Source organism: Pogona vitticeps, chromosome 3, assembly GCF_051106095.1.
Source record: "Pogona vitticeps strain Pit_001003342236 chromosome 3, PviZW2.1, whole genome shotgun sequence".
Classification (NCBI taxonomy): domain Eukaryota; kingdom Metazoa; phylum Chordata; class Lepidosauria; order Squamata; family Agamidae; genus Pogona; species Pogona vitticeps.
In genome coordinates, this window is record NC_135785.1 from 35,260,177 (window position 1) to 35,278,545 (window position 18,369).

The 18,369-nt window shown below is 38.4% G+C and overlaps 1 protein-coding gene across 6 annotated transcripts in view; it reads right to left on the reverse strand.

The window, feature by feature from the left end:
* Window positions 1-18,369, reverse strand: part of NYAP2 (neuronal tyrosine-phosphorylated phosphoinositide-3-kinase adaptor 2) — a 170,960-nt gene that overhangs the window by 89,408 nt on the left and 63,183 nt on the right. For all 6 annotated transcript variants that reach the window (XM_078389179.1, XM_020792642.3, XM_020792643.3 and 3 more), the window contains exon 3: window positions 5,456-5,754. In XM_078389179.1, coding sequence (XP_078245305.1) covers window positions 5,456-5,754 — 299 coding nt within the window. The remainder of the gene's footprint in view (window positions 1-5,455; window positions 5,755-18,369) is intronic.

Below are 18,369 nucleotides of genomic sequence, written 5' to 3' on the forward strand. Positions count from 1 at the left end.
GAGGATGAGCCACTGCTTTTCTCTCGCAGTCAAATAAATGATAGGCAAACAGGTTTAACATTGCCCTTCCTGCATCCTGAAAACACCTAATACTGTTTTGCCCAGTCTAGGCAACTGTGTGCCTACATAGGTTCACTCAGTAGTAAATTTCACTTGGTTTGGTGTGACTCAATTCTTGATGAGTCTGTTTAGGGTTGTATCTTTAGTTGATTTTTGTGGTTGTTTTTGTTCAGTATTGTGTTGACTATATCTTTTATTTTGCATGTCTTTTCCATGCCTTTATCTTTTTATATTTGTTGCTTATAACCCACCAGGGAACTTCATGTCATTATGGGCAGTACAATACCCCCACATTACAGATGCACACATAATTGATATAATAATTTCAATGTGATTAGATACATGACTGCATCAAGACCCCTTTCTGATTTTTTTTAAATTCACATGTTCCCTCATGTAGGAAAAACTGCACAGAAGAGGGTTGCCAGTTCTCAGTTTCCGCTTTCCCACAGATTTCCATGCCAAACCTCAGAGCAAGAGTTTGGCCCTTGTGATATTACAAGAGACACATTCTTGTGAAATAACTTCAAAAATAAATTGCGTCCTTGTGTATGTGTGTGTGACTGGGACATGGCTGGAGTCATAAAGGAGGAGGAGATTAAAGCCACCACATATAGAACAAAATCAACCTTTCTCTTTCACTAGCACAACTCAGCCTGAGATTCCCCTCCCTTTCTGAATTGCTGGGGAAACACAACAATTCCCTGACACATTAGCCAGTGACCTGAGACCTTGCAAAGAACATAGGAAAAGAATGATATTGCAATAAAGAATTGGTGCAGCTGCATACTGGTGGGTAACATAAACAAAGAAGAGAAGACATGTATAAACTGTAGAAATCGAGAAATAGAAAACAGAAGAATGGAGAATTCCCAGGGTGACCATTCCATTTAAAAAAACTCAGCAAATTAATTCAAAGTTTTGAAATCCTGGGAAACATTAGGATGAGCAGAAGGAGAGTATCTCTGCTGAAAGCAGGCAAGCATTTCCTATTCTCTGTTATTGTACCCAGTGTAGTGGAAGTGGGAGGCATCTTAAGGTAGAGTTTAGGAAAGAAATCCTCCCTGAAACCCCGGAAGAGTGGCTGCTAGATAGTGTTGACAATACTTGATTAAATGTACCATTGGACTCTAATATTGGAGATCAAGGAGTTCACTATAACTTTCTTTCAAACAGTTCTAAGTACTACACCAAACTACAAATCCGAGGATTCTGTAAGATGAATCATGACACTGCTATACAGTTTTAGCAGTGTCATGATCAGTGGTTCCCAATCTTGGATCCCTAGATATTCTTGGGCTAAAAATCCCAGAAATCCTGGCCAGCACAGCTGGTGGTGAAGGCTTCTGGGAGTTTTAGTCCAGGAACATCTGGGGACCCAAGGTTGGAAACGAATGGTCTCAATAGACCCAGAAGCCCTATTAACATGAAAGCATAAATAAAAGAGGATGTCCCTGTCCTTGTAAGGATTCAGTTGCCCAGCTCTCTGTTCCTCTGATTATTATGTGAAGGTTGGAATGGAGAGCCAACTGAACTTGTCATAGGCAACATGGGACTGGATCGGGGGATTGCCTACCAAAAGTTTAGGGTGAGCTTGGTACATGCACAGCCTTTTCCAAACAACTGGAAGCTTAGGGCCATAGCTGCAGTTGGAAGCCATAGGCACAGTTGGAAGCCCCTACCCAGTAGTTTGCAATATGAATGATGTTTGCAATAAAAAGGACAATGTGATAGCAGATCCCAATGGCATGGAGGGTCTGCACAGTGCAACCTCCTACCCCATCCAACCGACACAGACTGCACAGAGATCAGAGTGGAGTCAGGAAGGGGCAGGGATCGTATTGGTGATTCTTGTAAGTGCAGAATGATTATGGGATTGGGTCTCTTCCTTTGTAAGGCTTAGATCTCATGGGGACGGCTAACAAGTCAGGAGAAATATAATACAGTATTAACTGCATACGATAAATTAATATATAAATACTGGTGGATCAGAATTCAAGACATCTACATAACCGAGAAGCGATTATGCACCAAATAAAAGGATGAAATGGCAAAAATGTGTTTTTCAGTCCTTTTTTCAACATCAATACACACAGTGCCTCAAAAGGTTTGGATGCCTTGGCTACAACTACTGGCAATCAGTTTCTCAGAATAACGTAATTCCAAAGTTGATAACTACACATCAAATATATTTTTAACACTACACAGACAATTCTTGGCATAATGCTTACAACTTCATTGAATGCTAATAAGTACAATATATTTAGTTCTCCAAGGACAAGATTCCTGTAAAATTTCAAAAGCTGAAAATAAAAAACAAAGGAAAATTGGCTCTTTTACCATGCTTGCATGCTAAAAGACTAACTCAACCCCAGAAACTGATGAAAGCTTGATGTTAAATACCTTTTGAGGTCAAAATAGTGAAATAATAGAAATATAAATTATAAATTACAATCTCTATCATTTTAATGAGTGTTACTGAAACCCTAAGTGACTCTTCTAAATCCTTCAAATTCAAAAGTAATTCTTCCTTTAACTTCCTTCGATTCAGTTCCACACTCAAAATGATTTCCAGAGTTTTTACAATAAGCGTTATATTAAAAGGCAAGTCAATTATATTTAGGTCAATAGATATGAAGTATGCAGGCAAGGGAAACTCCATAGGCATACTACTGTTGTGGGCTGAGAGGAAACTTTGTTTCCACAAAGGAAAGGGACTTTGTAAAAAATTATTTTCCCTGTTTCTACTATAATACATAGTCTGGATATGGGAGGCAATGAAGCATCTTGGAATATTATTCCATTTGGAATGAGAAGCACAGGCCTAGTTCACTCTAATCTGGCTTCGAGATGAAATCACAGTGCCAAATTAAATATAGGATACCTGATTGACTAGAAACCTCAGAAAACTAGGAGACATCAGCTGCCAGAAGAGAATGGATAGGCACAAAACAGATCAAAATGATTCTGGAGAGGCTTTCAAGAAACATTTCAGAAGTCCTGGACCTCTCTATAGCTTCACATGGAAAATATTTGGCCATGAAAACCTGACTCAGGAACTATAGCTAATATGCTCATTACTTCTAACAGAAACAGATGATATCTAAGAAGAACCCCAGTATCTAGTGAATCGTTCAGCCCACCAAGTGTTAGTTCTAAAGGTTTTATTTGACTGTATTAGACTGGAGTGAAATGGCAAATTTTACCCCATCCCACCAGAAATACTGATTGCTCTGAATTCTTTCTGATTCAAAGAAAGGTGTGATCTCACAATGGATGTTTGGCATCCTGGGTGGGTTTGTAGCAGTGATTTGATAGAAAAAGATGTTCCTTAAAAGAAAGCAATTACCAGTAAAGTAATTGCTTCTCCTAAAAGGTAAATGGCCTCAATAATCAGCCACTCTGAGAGATTACAGTGCAGGAGAAATGCTTTTGTCTGTGTGAGAATTACAGAGCAGTAGGAGAGCCAACTGCAGATTGTCCCCCCCCCCCAGCAAAATAAATAAATAAATGCTACTAAAACTCCAACCTCATCCCAACCAACCAAAGCCATATCAAAATAATAAAAAAAACACAATGCAACTTATCCATGTCAATGAGCTGCCCTCAGGAAGAGATGTTACTGGCCAATTGTACCATAGCAAAAGTAACACACATATGGAAGCATTGTTAAAAGCTTATATTGATCCACCTGTTCCCTTTGAAATACACAACTGACAGCAAGAAAATCAGAGTTCAGTTAACTAAGCCATGTGCTTGAAATTCAAGCATTCTACCAAGGGACTGATTTTGGCAAAGGTGGTTTACTCCTCCATTTTATCTGCAGAGTAATCTACGGGGAAGTTGTATGCTGAGAGATAATGGCTGACCCATGGTCACCCAGTGTGCATCAAGATGAAAACTGTTCAAACATAGGCCTTTCTTAATCTATATTGACTCAGCCTTATCCCATATGACAGAATTATTGTCTTACTATAACACTATGGCTAAAAGTATTTTGGTCAATGCAGTTAAGTCATACTAGAGTAGGCCCAGTGAATAAGTGGAGATTTGGTGAGTCAATTCTTCCACATGTTCTGTTGATTCAAATGGGCTTATAGAATAAAACAGGAGCTGACACATCAAATATACATTCATTCAATAGGCCTATTCTAGTTTGAGTTACTATAATAAGCAACAGGATTCAGGTGGTATGTAATCATATATCATTTACATATAATTAAGACAAATTAATAAATAAATTACGAGTTCAGAAAAAATTAAATAAGAACATTTTAAGCAAAAATAAGCAATATTTTACTTAATGTACAGTATTCATTTAAAGTTTTGGAATAAATGTGAAACATTATCAGTATAATAGTATGGTCTGGAATGTTTGTTGTTTAGTCGTTAAGTTGTGTCCGACTCTTTGTGACCCCATGGACCAGAGCACACCAGGCCCTCCTGTCTTCCAATGCCTCCCAGAGTTTGGTCAAATGTTCTGGAATAAATATGAACTAAAAAGATAGCATGCAAAAATAAAATCTGATTTAGAATTCTAATGTTTGAATCTGGAGTAAGTGTGCAATTCTAGTTATAAGCTTTGCAAAGCTTTGGCAGTTCATGGGTAAGAAATAAAAATATTTATGTTTAGGAGATAGAACTTGCAGTGGTAAAGCATTCTAGGGGGCTGTGGTGGACAGAGATTCAAATAAATAAATGCATAATAGGAAATGCCACGAACCTCACAATCTATGTGAAATGTTTTGAAGATCATTTTCTTAAAAAGGCCAGTATTTGAACATTCATAATTCAGTATACGCTAGCTGAATCCAGTACTGAAGTCAACAAATACCACTATATAAAATGAATATATATAATATGTATCCTGCCAGATTTTATTTCAAATCCCTATATTCTGTTTCCATCTTGGTCCTGTGTCCTAAATATCCTCAGGTTTGGAAGTGAAATCTCCAACCAATGATGGGAGAAACTTCCATTTGCACAGAATTCTGATTATGAAATGTGTTCTTCCACAAGTAAAAGTTTATTTTGGTTCACAGATTCAGATTTGTAGCATAAACCACGCTGACCAAATTAATAAAGAAAGAAAGCCACATCAAGCCTTCAAGAATGTAAGGGCAGCCTTCAAGACATTAGCCTGTTCTTTTCAGAGACCCTCCATTCTTTCAGAGAGCCACTTCTAGTACACAGATGGCTGTCAGCCTAGGCTGAGAGTCAGGGAGATGAAAGATCAGTTTTATACAACCAACCTTCTCCTTCTGCAGTCTTTGGAACCATCCCAATCCTACCAGTCGTGCTAGTTGGTTGAAACATAAGAGCTGTTTATCGAAAACATAATTAATAAATGAACATTTAAAACTATCTCCAGCATAAATATGAGCATAGCATTTACCTTCAGTCCTGTCTGTAAGCTTCCCGCTCTTACTTGTTCCAGCATTTACAGTTTCAGAGGATGTGCTTAGTTTGGTATTGGGGTCTCGTTTCGGTTTTGGCGGTGGCTGCTTCCGAGAACAACTACCGCTTTCATCATCAGTACCTCCGACAGAATGAAGTGACTGGGATCTGACCGTAAAACCACTAGAGCAGGGATGCGGCAGGCGGTCCTGAGGCGCAGGCATCGTCATAAACCCCATACGGAAATGTTTGCCCACATAGTTTCCTTCATTTCCTCTCACCACTTCGCCACCTAAGCTGTAAGGCAATAACACATACAGATATGTGAATATGGGGCTTTATAGTGGCTAATAAATTTTGCGTTTGACAGATTTTCATATGGGGACATATTTAGGATTGTCATAGTACTTTCAAGAGCTATTTTTAACCCACACATAGTTGCTTTGCTATTCAGGAAAGGAAATTAGTTCCAGATTAATGCATTTTCTTCCTCATAAACCTGCTCATTAAAAAAGCACACACATATGAACAATCAGTGACAACTATTTATGCTCACCTCACTGCTATGTTATTTGCAATGGATACACTTTTCTCTTCCATATATATATATATATATATAAAACTTAACAGTTTATGTAGTTTAAAGGAGAATCACACTCCTGTAACAAAATTCTTGCTGTTTCCTTTTAAATAAAGAAACTTTGAATGGGAGATACAACAATGGGCTGGATTACTCACATGTAACCCATTACTGCCTTTCAGCATTTAATATCCTTAATATCCTTCCCCTCCACGCATGGTCTGGTAGCTAAAATTTAAAAGCTTGGATTATTTTTCACTAACAGTAACAAGCCCTGAGCATTCCTAGAGCTGAGCATCCATTCACTATGATGAGACTCTGTGAAGTGACTGCATCCTTGATCATAAAACTCTTGACTAATTTATAAAACAGGCTCACAGTGTATGAACATAAACAAGTAGCTGTGTGATCCAACCACAGAAACAAGGTTTTAGCTTCAGCAATACCTTGATTAGATCACAAAAAGTTAGAAACAAAGGAAGTTTTCTCCGGAACTATTTGTTAAGCAAAGATGATATAAAAATGGGAGGACAAACACATTGATAGATGCTTTCTGTCTACAGATAGAGGAGTGACTATAAACTGATAGTCTTATTCAGATGTTATATTAGCTGGATTAATGATTGTGGTTGAAGGGCGCACATATACTCACCTCTTCTGTCATCACATTGCCCAAGATATAAGTGCCGAATCTGGACAGGAGAGGGTGTTGTGCGTAGGCTCTATGAGCAAGCAACAGCTCAAATTTTGTGGAGTTCTCACTTGTTTGTAGAGCTTGCACATGAAAAGCAATGCTCTCCAGACTTTGCACTGAAAGTGAACAAAGCAATGAAAGAGGACGACGGGGTCTTGCCATTGCCTTCTAACTCTGGTCAGAATGACAGTTAACATAATGCCTGAATAGGGCTTTTGTCTGAGTCTCAGTCTTGTTAACAGTGTGCCTTAAAGCAGTGGTTCTTAACGTTTGTCACTCGGATGTTTTTGAACTGCAACTCCCAGAAACCCCAGCCAGCACAGTTGGTGGTGAAGGCTTCTGGGAGTTGCAGTCCAAAACTCCTGAGTAACCCAAGGTTAAGAATCAGTGCCTTAAAGAACAACAGGCATAATTGTTTTTGGATGTAGAGTTCTGGAGAATCTGAGAGCTTACCTTGTTTGTTATGTACTGTATAGCATTGAACTTTGACTATGTCTCCAGCAGAAGCCTTTCATACCAGCAGTTCTCTGAGCCTTTTGCCTATAGATGCCTGGAAGTGAAGCTGAAATCCTCTCCATGCAAAACATGTGACCTGCCACTGAACAACGATTCTCCCTTCAGATGAGTAGTGCACTACCAATAATGCACTGTAGCCTACTCTTAACCCCAAGCCATTAGGTTAATTTTACTTCATATTGTAAAATAATTCAAGAATGAGTAATAATTCCCAGAATGAATAAAATGTAGGGCTGGAAAATACATGTTGAATAAATTATCCCTTCTCTGCATCACCACCAGGTTATTTTTAATCAGCAGCAAAGGGAACAGTTGTGGGAGCAGGGAGATTATTTTCATTTACTGGGCTTCCATTCAGAGCTAATGTTAATGTTTTTGTGTTTAACTCACTGAATCTCAGAAGTTAACCTGGGCAGCGGGCATGCTACCTGGGTGGTTTTGTTTTGTTTTGTTTTTAAAAAAATTATTAAAAATATTTTTCCAGTATATTTTAGAAATAAGTGTTCACTTGAACAAAAAAGAAGGAAGGCCAAAGAGCAATGGATTCCAAAAATAAAATCTATCACAATTTTCTCACCCTATCAGCAAGAAAAATATGCTCTTGAGTCAGAAAAAGTGGCTCTTCCTTGGTCTAAACATACAATTAATATATCTATTTTTTAAAAAAAATATTTTTATTCTGTTTTTTATAATTTTATTTTTATAAACTACAACATAAAAAAGATAAAGCAAAATACAAATCAATTGTGTTCCCCACCGCCCTAGTCAGGACCTCTTGCAATAATCTTCTTCTTCCATTGTCTTTATTCTTCTTCCTTTATTATCCTCTTTTCCAGAACTGCATTGATTCTTAGTTTGGAACCTTCCCTTTTCCTCTTGTTAGCACATATTTAATAAATCTGCCCCTTATATCATAAATATTTTTCCCTCTCTCTCCTTTCTTAACCTTTAAATTACAAGTTCATTTATCATTTATAGCAATGTTCCATGTTTCATTATACCATTTTTCCAATTGAAATTCAAGTTTTGATTTCCAATTCATAGCAATTATTAAAATAGTCATCATACCATATTCCACATTTACAAATATTGATAACAAAGCTGTCTCAGGATTAAATTCTATATCTCTTTCAAATATATCAGTTAATTCTTCAAAGATTAGTATCCAAAATCTTTTCCAAAATCATTGTCCTGTTTCCAAAATCTTTGTCCTTTTTCACATTCTCACCACATACGAAAATGTACCAATTTCCTTTTCACATTTCCAACAGACATTCAGATAATTAGAATTGATTTTACTCAATTTTATCAATGTCAAATACGATCTTAAACCTAGTTTATTTTTTCTTTTATTCTGACCTACATAAATCATAAAACCCTCATTTTCCATCTCTTCATCCATTCTTCACCACTTACTCTTTTTCCTAAATCTTGTTTTCACACTAGCTTCAATCCTTCTTAATCTCTAAATCTAGCAGAAGTCAATAAAGTTTACTTAATACACTCTTCACTGACTCAGTCATCTGAATATCTTCATATGATAATAGAAATTGTTCATACTTTGTATATTCTTTACCTTTGTTATACTTTTTACCCATTCATTAGTCCATCTTTCTAATTGCATATAATTCAACATTGATATATTCTTATTTTGAAGAATTTGTTTCATTTCCTCTATTGATCTCATGTTGTACAACCAATCTTTCAATCTAATCACTTTTTTCCTTATGGACTGATCTTTTCCAATCCTCTGGCCACTACTGCATTTTCCAAACTTGCTGCCATATTGAGTGTAGCACCTTAACAGAATCATCTTTTAAGATTTTAAATAGTTCCACTGCAATACCATCAACTCCACTGGTCTTGTTGTTAGCCATGCTTTCTAAGGCCCACTTGACCTCACTCTCCAGGATATCTGGCTCAAGTTCAGCAACCACACTATCTGGGTTGTCCGAGACATCCAGATGTTTCTGGTATAATTCCTCTGTGTATTCTTGCCACCTCTTCTTGATGCCTTCTGCTTCTGTTAGGTCCCTACTATTTTTGTCCTTTATCATGTCCATCTTTGCACAAAATGTTCCCTTAATATCTCCAATTTTCTTGAACAGATCTCTGGTTTTTCACTTTCTATTATTTTCCTCTATTTCTTTGCATTGCTCATAAGGTCCTCTCGGTTTTCCTTGCTATTCTTTGGAAGTATGCATTCAATTTTATGTAACTTTCCCCATGTCCCTTGCATTTTGTTTCACTTCTCTTTTCTGTTATTTGTAAGGCCTTCTTGGACAGCCACTTCGCCTTCTTGCATTTCCTTTTCTTTGGGATGGTTTTTGTTGCTGCCTCCTGTACAATGTTACGAGCCTCCAGCTATAGTTCTTCAGGCACTCTGTCCACCAAATCGAGTTCCTTAAATCTGGTCTTCCACTGTGTATTCATAAGGATTTGGTTTAGATTATACCTGACTAGCCCAGTGGTTTTTCCTCCTTTCTTCAGTTTTGCTACAAGAAGCTGATGATCAGATCCACAATCAGCTCCAGTCTTGTTTTTGCTGACTGTATAGAGCTTCTCCATCTTTGGCTGCAGAGAATATAATCAAGCTGATTTCCGTAGTGCCCATCTGGTCATGTCCATGTGTAGAGCCGCCTCTTGTGTTGGAAAAGAGTGTTTGTGATGACCAGCTTGTTCTCCTGACAAAACTCTATGAGCCTTTGTCCTGCTTCGTTTTAAACTCCAAGGCCAAACTTACCTGTTGTTCCTTTTATCTCTTGACTCCCTACTTTAGCATTCCAGCCCCCTATAATAAGAATGTCTTTCTTTTGGGTCAGTTCTAGAAGGTGTTGTAAATCTTCATAGAATTGGTCAATTTCTGGCTCTTCATCATCAATGGTTGGTGCATAAACTTGGATTACTGTGATGTTGAAAGGTCTGCCTTGAATTCATATTGAAATCATTTTATCATTTTTGAGATTGTATACCAGTACAGCTTTTCCCACTCTTTTGTTAACTATGAGGACCACTTCATTTCTTCTACAGGATTCTTGCCCACAATGGTAGATACGGTAATCATGTGAATTGAATTCGCCCATTCCCATCCATTTTAGTTCACTGACGCCCAGGATGTCAATGTTTATTCTTGCCATCTCCTGTTTGACCACATCCAGCTTACCAAGGTTCATAGATCTTACATTCCAGATTGCTATGCAGTATTTTTCTTTACAGCATCAGATTTTCATTTCATTTCCAGGTACGTCCACAGCTGGGCATCCTTTCGGTTTTGGCCCAACCACTTCATTAGCTCTGGAGCTACTTGTCCTTGTCATCTGCTCTTCCTCAGTAGCATGTTGGATGCCTTCCAACCTAAGGGGCTCATCTTCCAGTGTCATATATTTTAGCCTTTTGTTTCTGTCCATGGAGTTTTCTTGGCAAAGATACAGGAGTGGCTTGCCAGTTCCTGCTCCAGGTGGATCGTGTTTAGTTAGAACGCTTCACTATGACCTGTATGTCTTGGGTGTCCGTGCATGGCCTGGCCATAGCTTCTCTGAATTATGCAAGCCCCTTTGCCATGACAAGGCAGCAATCCGTGAAGGGAAAAAGGGGTTATTAATTTTGCTTATTTTATATTTTTTAATTAAACCGAACAGATGTTTTTTCAATATCTGCCTGTAGTTCTGATGATTCTATATCCCAGCAAATTAACCTGTCTGGGTTATTTATTTATTTATTTATTTGATTTATACCCCGCCCATCTGGTCTAAAAGACCACTCTAGGCGGCTTTTGTTTATATTATATATAATTTCCCCAATAAACATCAGCTGATTAGCCATATAATAATTTTTAATATTTGGTATACCTGTACCTCCTTTTGTTGTTGTTGTCTTATACCAATGCCTTTTATTTATTCTGGCTTTCTTCCCTTCATTACAATACCTATTGATCAATCCTTGCCAGAATTTAAAATCATCTTCTGCTAATTATACTGGCAACATCCTAAATAAAAAAAAAAATCTTTGATAAAATCTTCATTTTCATCAGTGCAATCCTTCCAAACCAAGAAAGTTTCAAACTGGAGTATTCCTGTAACAATTAATATAACTAAGGCAAAGGACAGCCTACATTGTTTCCTATTTTGCATATTATTTCCTTCATGGTTCTTTTATCTAAACAGTTATGAGGTGCTGGAAGGACAATGGTATTTGTACAGACTTGATGTGTTTATGAAAAGGGGCCAACACTGAATGAACCTCAAGCAAAGCCATTTATCTTTTCTCTGGCTGTGACCCAGGGATCTAAAACAATTATGGTCAGGAATAGTCTGGCTGGAATGGAATGGCAAAAGTAATGAACACTGTGAGAGTAGCAGTTTTTTGTAACATGTAGAAACACTATTTCTTTCTTTTAGATTAAAAAGGTCTCTCACAGCCTCTAGGTGGTATGACAGCTATGCAGCCATGTTTTGGCTGCACCTGAACTGTATTATGCCCCCAAAGGCTTTTTTTTCCTAAGTGAAATAGAATGAATCTGAAAAGGTGTATGTGTGCGCATGTGTTCTATACCGTCAAGTTGTTTTAAAGAGACCCTAATAGGGCTTTCAAGGTGCTGTTAAGGTGCTACATTCAATATGCCAGCAAGTTTGGAAAACTCAGCAGTGGCCAGAGGACTGGAAAAGAAGGGCAGTGCCAAAGAATGCTCCAACTACCGTACAATTACACTCATTTAACATGCTAGCAAGGTTATGCTCAAAATCCTCCAAGGTAGGCTTCAGCAGTATGTGGACCGAGAACTCCCAGAAATACAAGCTGGATTCCGAAGGGGCAGAGGAACCAAACTACTAACATGCGCTGGATTATAGAGAAAGCCAGAGAGTTCCAGAAAAATATCTACTTCTGCTTCATTGACTAGGCAAAAGCCTTTGACTGTGTGGACTACAGCAAACCATGGCAATTTCTTAAAGAAATGGGACTGCCTGACCACCTTATCTATCTACTGAGAAATCTATATGTGGGACAGGAAGCAGCAGTTAGAACTGGATATGGAACAACTGATTGGTTCAAAATCGGGAAAGGAGTACCACAAGGTTGTATATTGTCTTTCTGCTTATTTAACTTATGTTCAGGATACATCATGTGAAAGGCCGCACTGGAGGAAACCCAAACCGGAATTAAGATTGCCGGAAGAAATATCAACAACCTACAATATGCAGATGATACCACTCTGATGGCAGAAAGTGAGGAGGAATTAAAGAACCTCATAATGAGGGTGAAAGAGGAGAGCACCAAAAATGGTCTGAAGCTCAACATCAAAAAAACTAAGATCATGGCCACTGGTCCCATCACCTCCTGGCAGATACTGTAGAAGGGGAAGATATAGAGGCAGTGACAGATTTTACTTTCTTGGGCTGCATGATCACTGCAGATGGTGACAGCAGCCACAAAATTAAAAGACGCCTGCTTCTTGGGAGGAAAGTGATGACAAACCTCGACAGCATCTTAAAAAGCAGAGACATCACCTTGCCGACAAAAGTCCGCATAGTCAAAGCTATGGTTTTTCCAGTAGTGATGCATGAAAGTTAGAGCTGGACCATAAAGAAAGCTGACCACCGAAGAATTGATGCCTTTGAATTGTGGTGCTGGAGGAGGCTCTTGAGAGTCCCCTGGACTGCAAAGAGAACAAACCTATCAATTCTAAAGGAAATCAACCCTGAGTGCTCACTGGAAGGTCAGATCCTGGAGCTGAGGTTCCAATACTTTGGCCATCTCATGAGAAGAGGACGAGATGGTTGGACAGTGTCATTGAAGCTACCAACATGAATTTCATCCACCTCCGGGAGGCAGTGGAAGACAGGAGGGCCTGGCGTGCTCTGGCCAATGGGGTCATGAAGAGTTGCACACAAATAAATTACTAAACAACAATAGGGCTTTCAAGGTGATAAATTTAAGGAGTGTTTTTACCAGTTCCACTCCTTCAGTGAGTTTCCATGGCCAAGTGAAAATCAATGGGGGCGGGAGAGAATGGAGTATCAGCAATATAAGGATATAACTGTGCAGAAGACAGGGGCCTGGGGGTATATACAGCCAGTAGGTTTCATTTTTCCTCCCCACAAAATACAACTAGTATAGTTTTACGGTGAATCCCTTGATCAAACAAAGCTGGGGTCATTTCCTCAATAACATTAATGCCAAAAAAATTATGGAAAATATAACTCATTCATCCTTTATTTACAGTCAGGGCCCAAATACAATTTTGAGGATGAAGGAAGATACAAAGTAAAAACTTAAAACATAGCATTCCTCTTCTATATATACCCATATATCAAATCAAACAAACCACAGAAGAGAAGTTTCTGTTTAAATTCTATGAACATTCCTCATTTATGAAATGACACTGTAGTTTACACAGAAATATTTCTATCATGGCCCCAAGTGTCGAAACTTACCCACATACCCATTTGCCACAATTTTAATTGAATATAAATTTAGTTTAAATTTATGAGGAACAGTGGTTCAAATTCAATAGGTTTTAGCTTGTTACATTATATTATCTGATATCTATAAATTTCACACCATTTCCTACAGACCAGGGGTGGGCAATTAATTTCTATAGGGGGGGGGCAAATGAAAAATCTGAACTGTGTTCGGAGGCCGAAGCAACTTTACTTAAAGATAAAATGAAACAGCGATGTTATGATTATTTTTATTTTAAACTTGTTAATCTTCACAAATACTAAAAAGGTATAAAATGGTTTTGATGTCCAGCGGGCCAGACAGGAGTGGCTCATGGGCCGTATGTGGCCCTCGGGCCGCACTTTGCCCAGGTCTGCTACAGACTGTCAAAGTGCAGGTCTCTGCAGTGTGATCTCTTTTGATTTTTGTAGCCCTTGCCAATTGATATAAAACAGTTTTCTCATTTTCCTAGTGGGAAATAGTAGATCTAACTGGTCCTAGCCTCTTAGGTGACACACAATATGTGCACTTCCTTGCAAAAGAAAATGAAGACAACTAGTAAAAATGATTGTGCAGATGATCTTATTCCATTACTTTCTACAGAAAGGAGTCTGTGGTTTTCCCTGTTCAGATGATAAGCTTCAGTTCATTCCCAAATTCTATTATACAGGTTGCTCAAAATACTGCACAGAATATTAATATATATGGAAATTTACGTTTGGATTATTTCCCCAAGAGTTTTCCATCTGGATATGGTCAGTTCAAACTGCCTACATGACAATGAATAATACTGGTTGAAGGCCAAGGTGGAAAAGGTTACATTGAAAAATGAAGGGAGGGACGGTCATGTTAGAATGAAAAAGTAATAGTGCAAGTTTCAAAGCACTGCTCTTGTACACATGCTTATGGATCAAAGCTTGGAAATTTTACTTTTTTGGACTACGGCTCCCAAAATACTCCAGTCATCACAGTCATGCTGTCTGGAGGAATCAAATAACTTATTCCCATGCTCTGTTTGGGACTGCATTATATTGCCTTGGTGATAATAAAAATGCCATGAAAGCAATTCCTATGCTTTTCAGCCAATTAACTAATGGAGTCTTTGGACTTCTGCCATTCTAGTTATCTACCCATAAATCTTATTGCAGGTTTGGGGAACCTCTAGCCCAGAATCTTCTGCTGCTTTGTGATTTCCCCTCTGATTGATGAGAGGACCAGGCTCCTGTATAGATGGCATCTTACCCTCTTAAGCTGGCATATATCACCAAAACACCAAAGCACTTTCCAATATTTGCTGGAAAGGATGTGGGAAAATGTATTCATTAATTTTTATACCTATACAGGCAGTTGTAGATGGTGGGAGTGTCCAGTGATAACAACATTTTGGTAATAAGCTAGTGAAGAAATTAACAACACAGTAGACCATTGTTTTCTTCTAAATGTAACTGTGGTTACATTTCATTAGCTACTGGTCACCAAGAGACAGGGAGAAGTTTGAAAGATTGTCATGTCTTATTCTTGAAGAATGGTATAAACAGATCTGGCATTGTCCAAAAGCATACCCAGGAAGTGAAAACAAAACATAACATAACATAGAGATACAGCCATTAATATTCAACCCAAATCTCAAATGGTTTCCCTTTATTTGCTTTGTACTTCAGAGTGGTGTATTTGGGGAAAGTTTGAGCCTTTCATGGAGTCAGTTGATTAGCATCATAGTCTTATTTGAAAGGCATGTCTCTATGTGTCTCTCCAATGTTATGCAGCCACTCCACAAATTGTTGCATAGACTATGGGATGTTTACCATGTTATGGGATATAAGATGATATGACCTTTTTTGTATTTGATATTGTTAAGCTGTGTCAATGTGCTTGACACATTGTGCTTTGTTGCTGCATTTATACATTGGAATTTAGCCCTCTCACCCTTCCTTCCATCGTAACCAGACTGTATGTGAGGACTTATGGGTGTTTGTACCCATCTGCTTTTATCTCCTTGCACCCAGTTCGTTACTATGATCTTCTTACCCCCTCTCTTCTTAAATGGCATTGCTAAATATTAACACCTATAAAGTGTGATGACACCATTACACCATTTGCTTCTTTTCAAAACTGCAAAATGTCTAGGAAATTTGTTTTCTCTACATATTAAAGAACTCTCAGAGGAAATAAAAATTATACCATGAAATTCAAATGTTACAGAGTAGATCTGTTTTCTAAATATAACACCAGCTATCATCATTTACATTGTCCGTGGGCTTTTTGAGTAATTCAGATCTATAATTTGATGGTTTCTCACCTCCATTTTCATCATTATTTTATTCCCTTTGCAGGAAATTTGTTTTTTCTTTCCTTGTGCCTGTATCTGATAAGCACCACTTACCTTTTCTTAGAGATGTCAATTGTCTCTGTAGGTAGTTGATACCTTCTGGATATTTTGTTCTAGGATTCAAAGGGTGGAGAGGCATATTTCATTGTTGTATGGGAACTAATTCATTTGTACTTGCATGCTTCTTGATCCTTCAAGTTGCTTTACACTCCAAAGTAGAGCGGCACCATGTGTGACTGTTTTCCCAAGATATTTGAAAAGCACAGAATAATTCAGGCAAGTCACTCTGGGTCCCTGTCCAGATGAGCAAATCTGTTCCCTGAATAATGCATGTAGGAGTTTGTAATGACACACTGCATGCTCAAAAACAGAAATGTACTTGAAAAACAGATAAGCTGGATCTTGCTGTCTTCTGATCTTAACTCATGCTGGAGCATTCACTGTGTTTGGTTCCTTAGTCACTGCATTTCTATCCCACAATTCTCGAAGGAGCTCAAGGTGGAGTAGATGGTTCTTCTTCCTTTTGTGATTCTTATAACAATCCTATTCGAGATAGGTTAGGCCGAGCGCAAGACAGCTGTTGGCCGAAGGTCAGCCAGTGAACTTCATAGTCAAGAAGGGTTTTGAACCTCGGTCTCCAAAGCCAGCCCTACACGCTAATCCCTACTTGCTCCATCCATTACACTGGCTCTGTGTAAACGATTAAATGTATTATAGTGGGGAATTACAAATAACTTCAGGATGTTAGCAGAAATATTATGTGACATGAAGCTACTATGTTCAGTGCTGGGGATTTCTAGACTCCCTGCCATGTTTCTGTTTTCACACAGTTACTAACAGCAGACTTTATATGTTGCAAGGAACATTTACATGAGAATTGTGAGAGATCATAGAATTGTACAAACAGACGGGACTCCAAGAATTGCGCAAGCCCCATAACTGAGATGTCTCAAGTATGATTAGATCTAGGATGTGAAGAACAAATAATCATTGTATAGGAAGTGTGTTAGCACCATTTTCATATGTATAGGTAAGTAGAGAATACTTGAAAAAAATTATCATTCTCAATAATTTCCCAAGTCTTGTTACGCAACTCAGATCTCACCTGAAGATGGGCATGAATGGCTGCTTTGGTGGTTTGTGCTGGTTTGTTGTTTGGATGCCCAGGTACTTGGCACTTCCTAGCCTCCTCTGACAGGGCCCATTCAGAGGCAGTACCTGGAGAGGGCAGGACAGGGAGGCCTAGGCGTTAGCTCTGAGTGGGGGCCCACTGGAGGAGGCAGGGCTGAGAAGTGCCAAACATCTGTTTGTTTGAAGGACGAACTGGCATGAGGCACCAAACTGGTGGTTCATGTTCATCCCTAAAATTCTTTACCATTTAGTCGTTTAGTCGTGTCCGACTCTTTGTGACCCTATGGACTAGAGTACGCTAGGCCCTCCTGTCTTCCACTGCCTCCCGGAGTTGCGTCAAATAATAAGTAAATATATAAATTCTTACCCTGCACCAAAAAGATTTCACAGTAATGAAAAAATGTTATTCATGTCTCTCTTCCTGCACAAACAAGATTCTCAGTCTCATTTTTCCTGTTTCTTCTCCCCCTATTTTTAAAATATTTCTTTTCTGTAAGAAACTGCCGAATTCTGAGCAGCACAATGCACCTTTGAGGGAATGTAGATGAGGAAAAATGATATTTTATGTGGGAAATGTAATACTTTTGTGCAGGTTGGTGATCTTATGAGTGAAGGAATGACCACAAAACACTGGAAAAGTACCACAAGGTTTCCATAAGAGTTTTCAGAAAATGAATCTCATAAAGAGATATCTTGGAACAAAGTGAATTGTATAATTTATTTTGTTACCCCCCACTGAGATTGAGGAGTTGTGAGATTCACAACCTTAGTGTCCTAGACCACCAGAAGATGTTGAATTATAAACAAAATGCTTGAAAGTAAACTAACTGTAATCTAGCTCAATAGTACCCATAAACTGAAAAACTCTCCCTGGGCCATTCCTGGCAGACACATCTCAAGTTCAACTTGTCCGCCAAAAACCTCCCCATAAATAAGATGCTGCTTCTTAATGCTACTTCTTAATACCATTTGTCAGAATATTCAAAGCTGCACATTACTTCAAAAATATGGCTACAATCCATATAGCTCCTCCCCTTTTATTCTAAACTAAATTCACAAGATACATCTTGGGCACTTTAAACGATTTTCTCCCACCACAGCTATTTTAATCCCTCTTTGGCAAAGTAAATTCCAGGTACAGGACCTCCCCTGTCTGAATTGGGAACTCAGCTGGCAAATGGTTGAAGCCTCCAAAGCCACCTGCTGAGGTCCTGATTAATACTG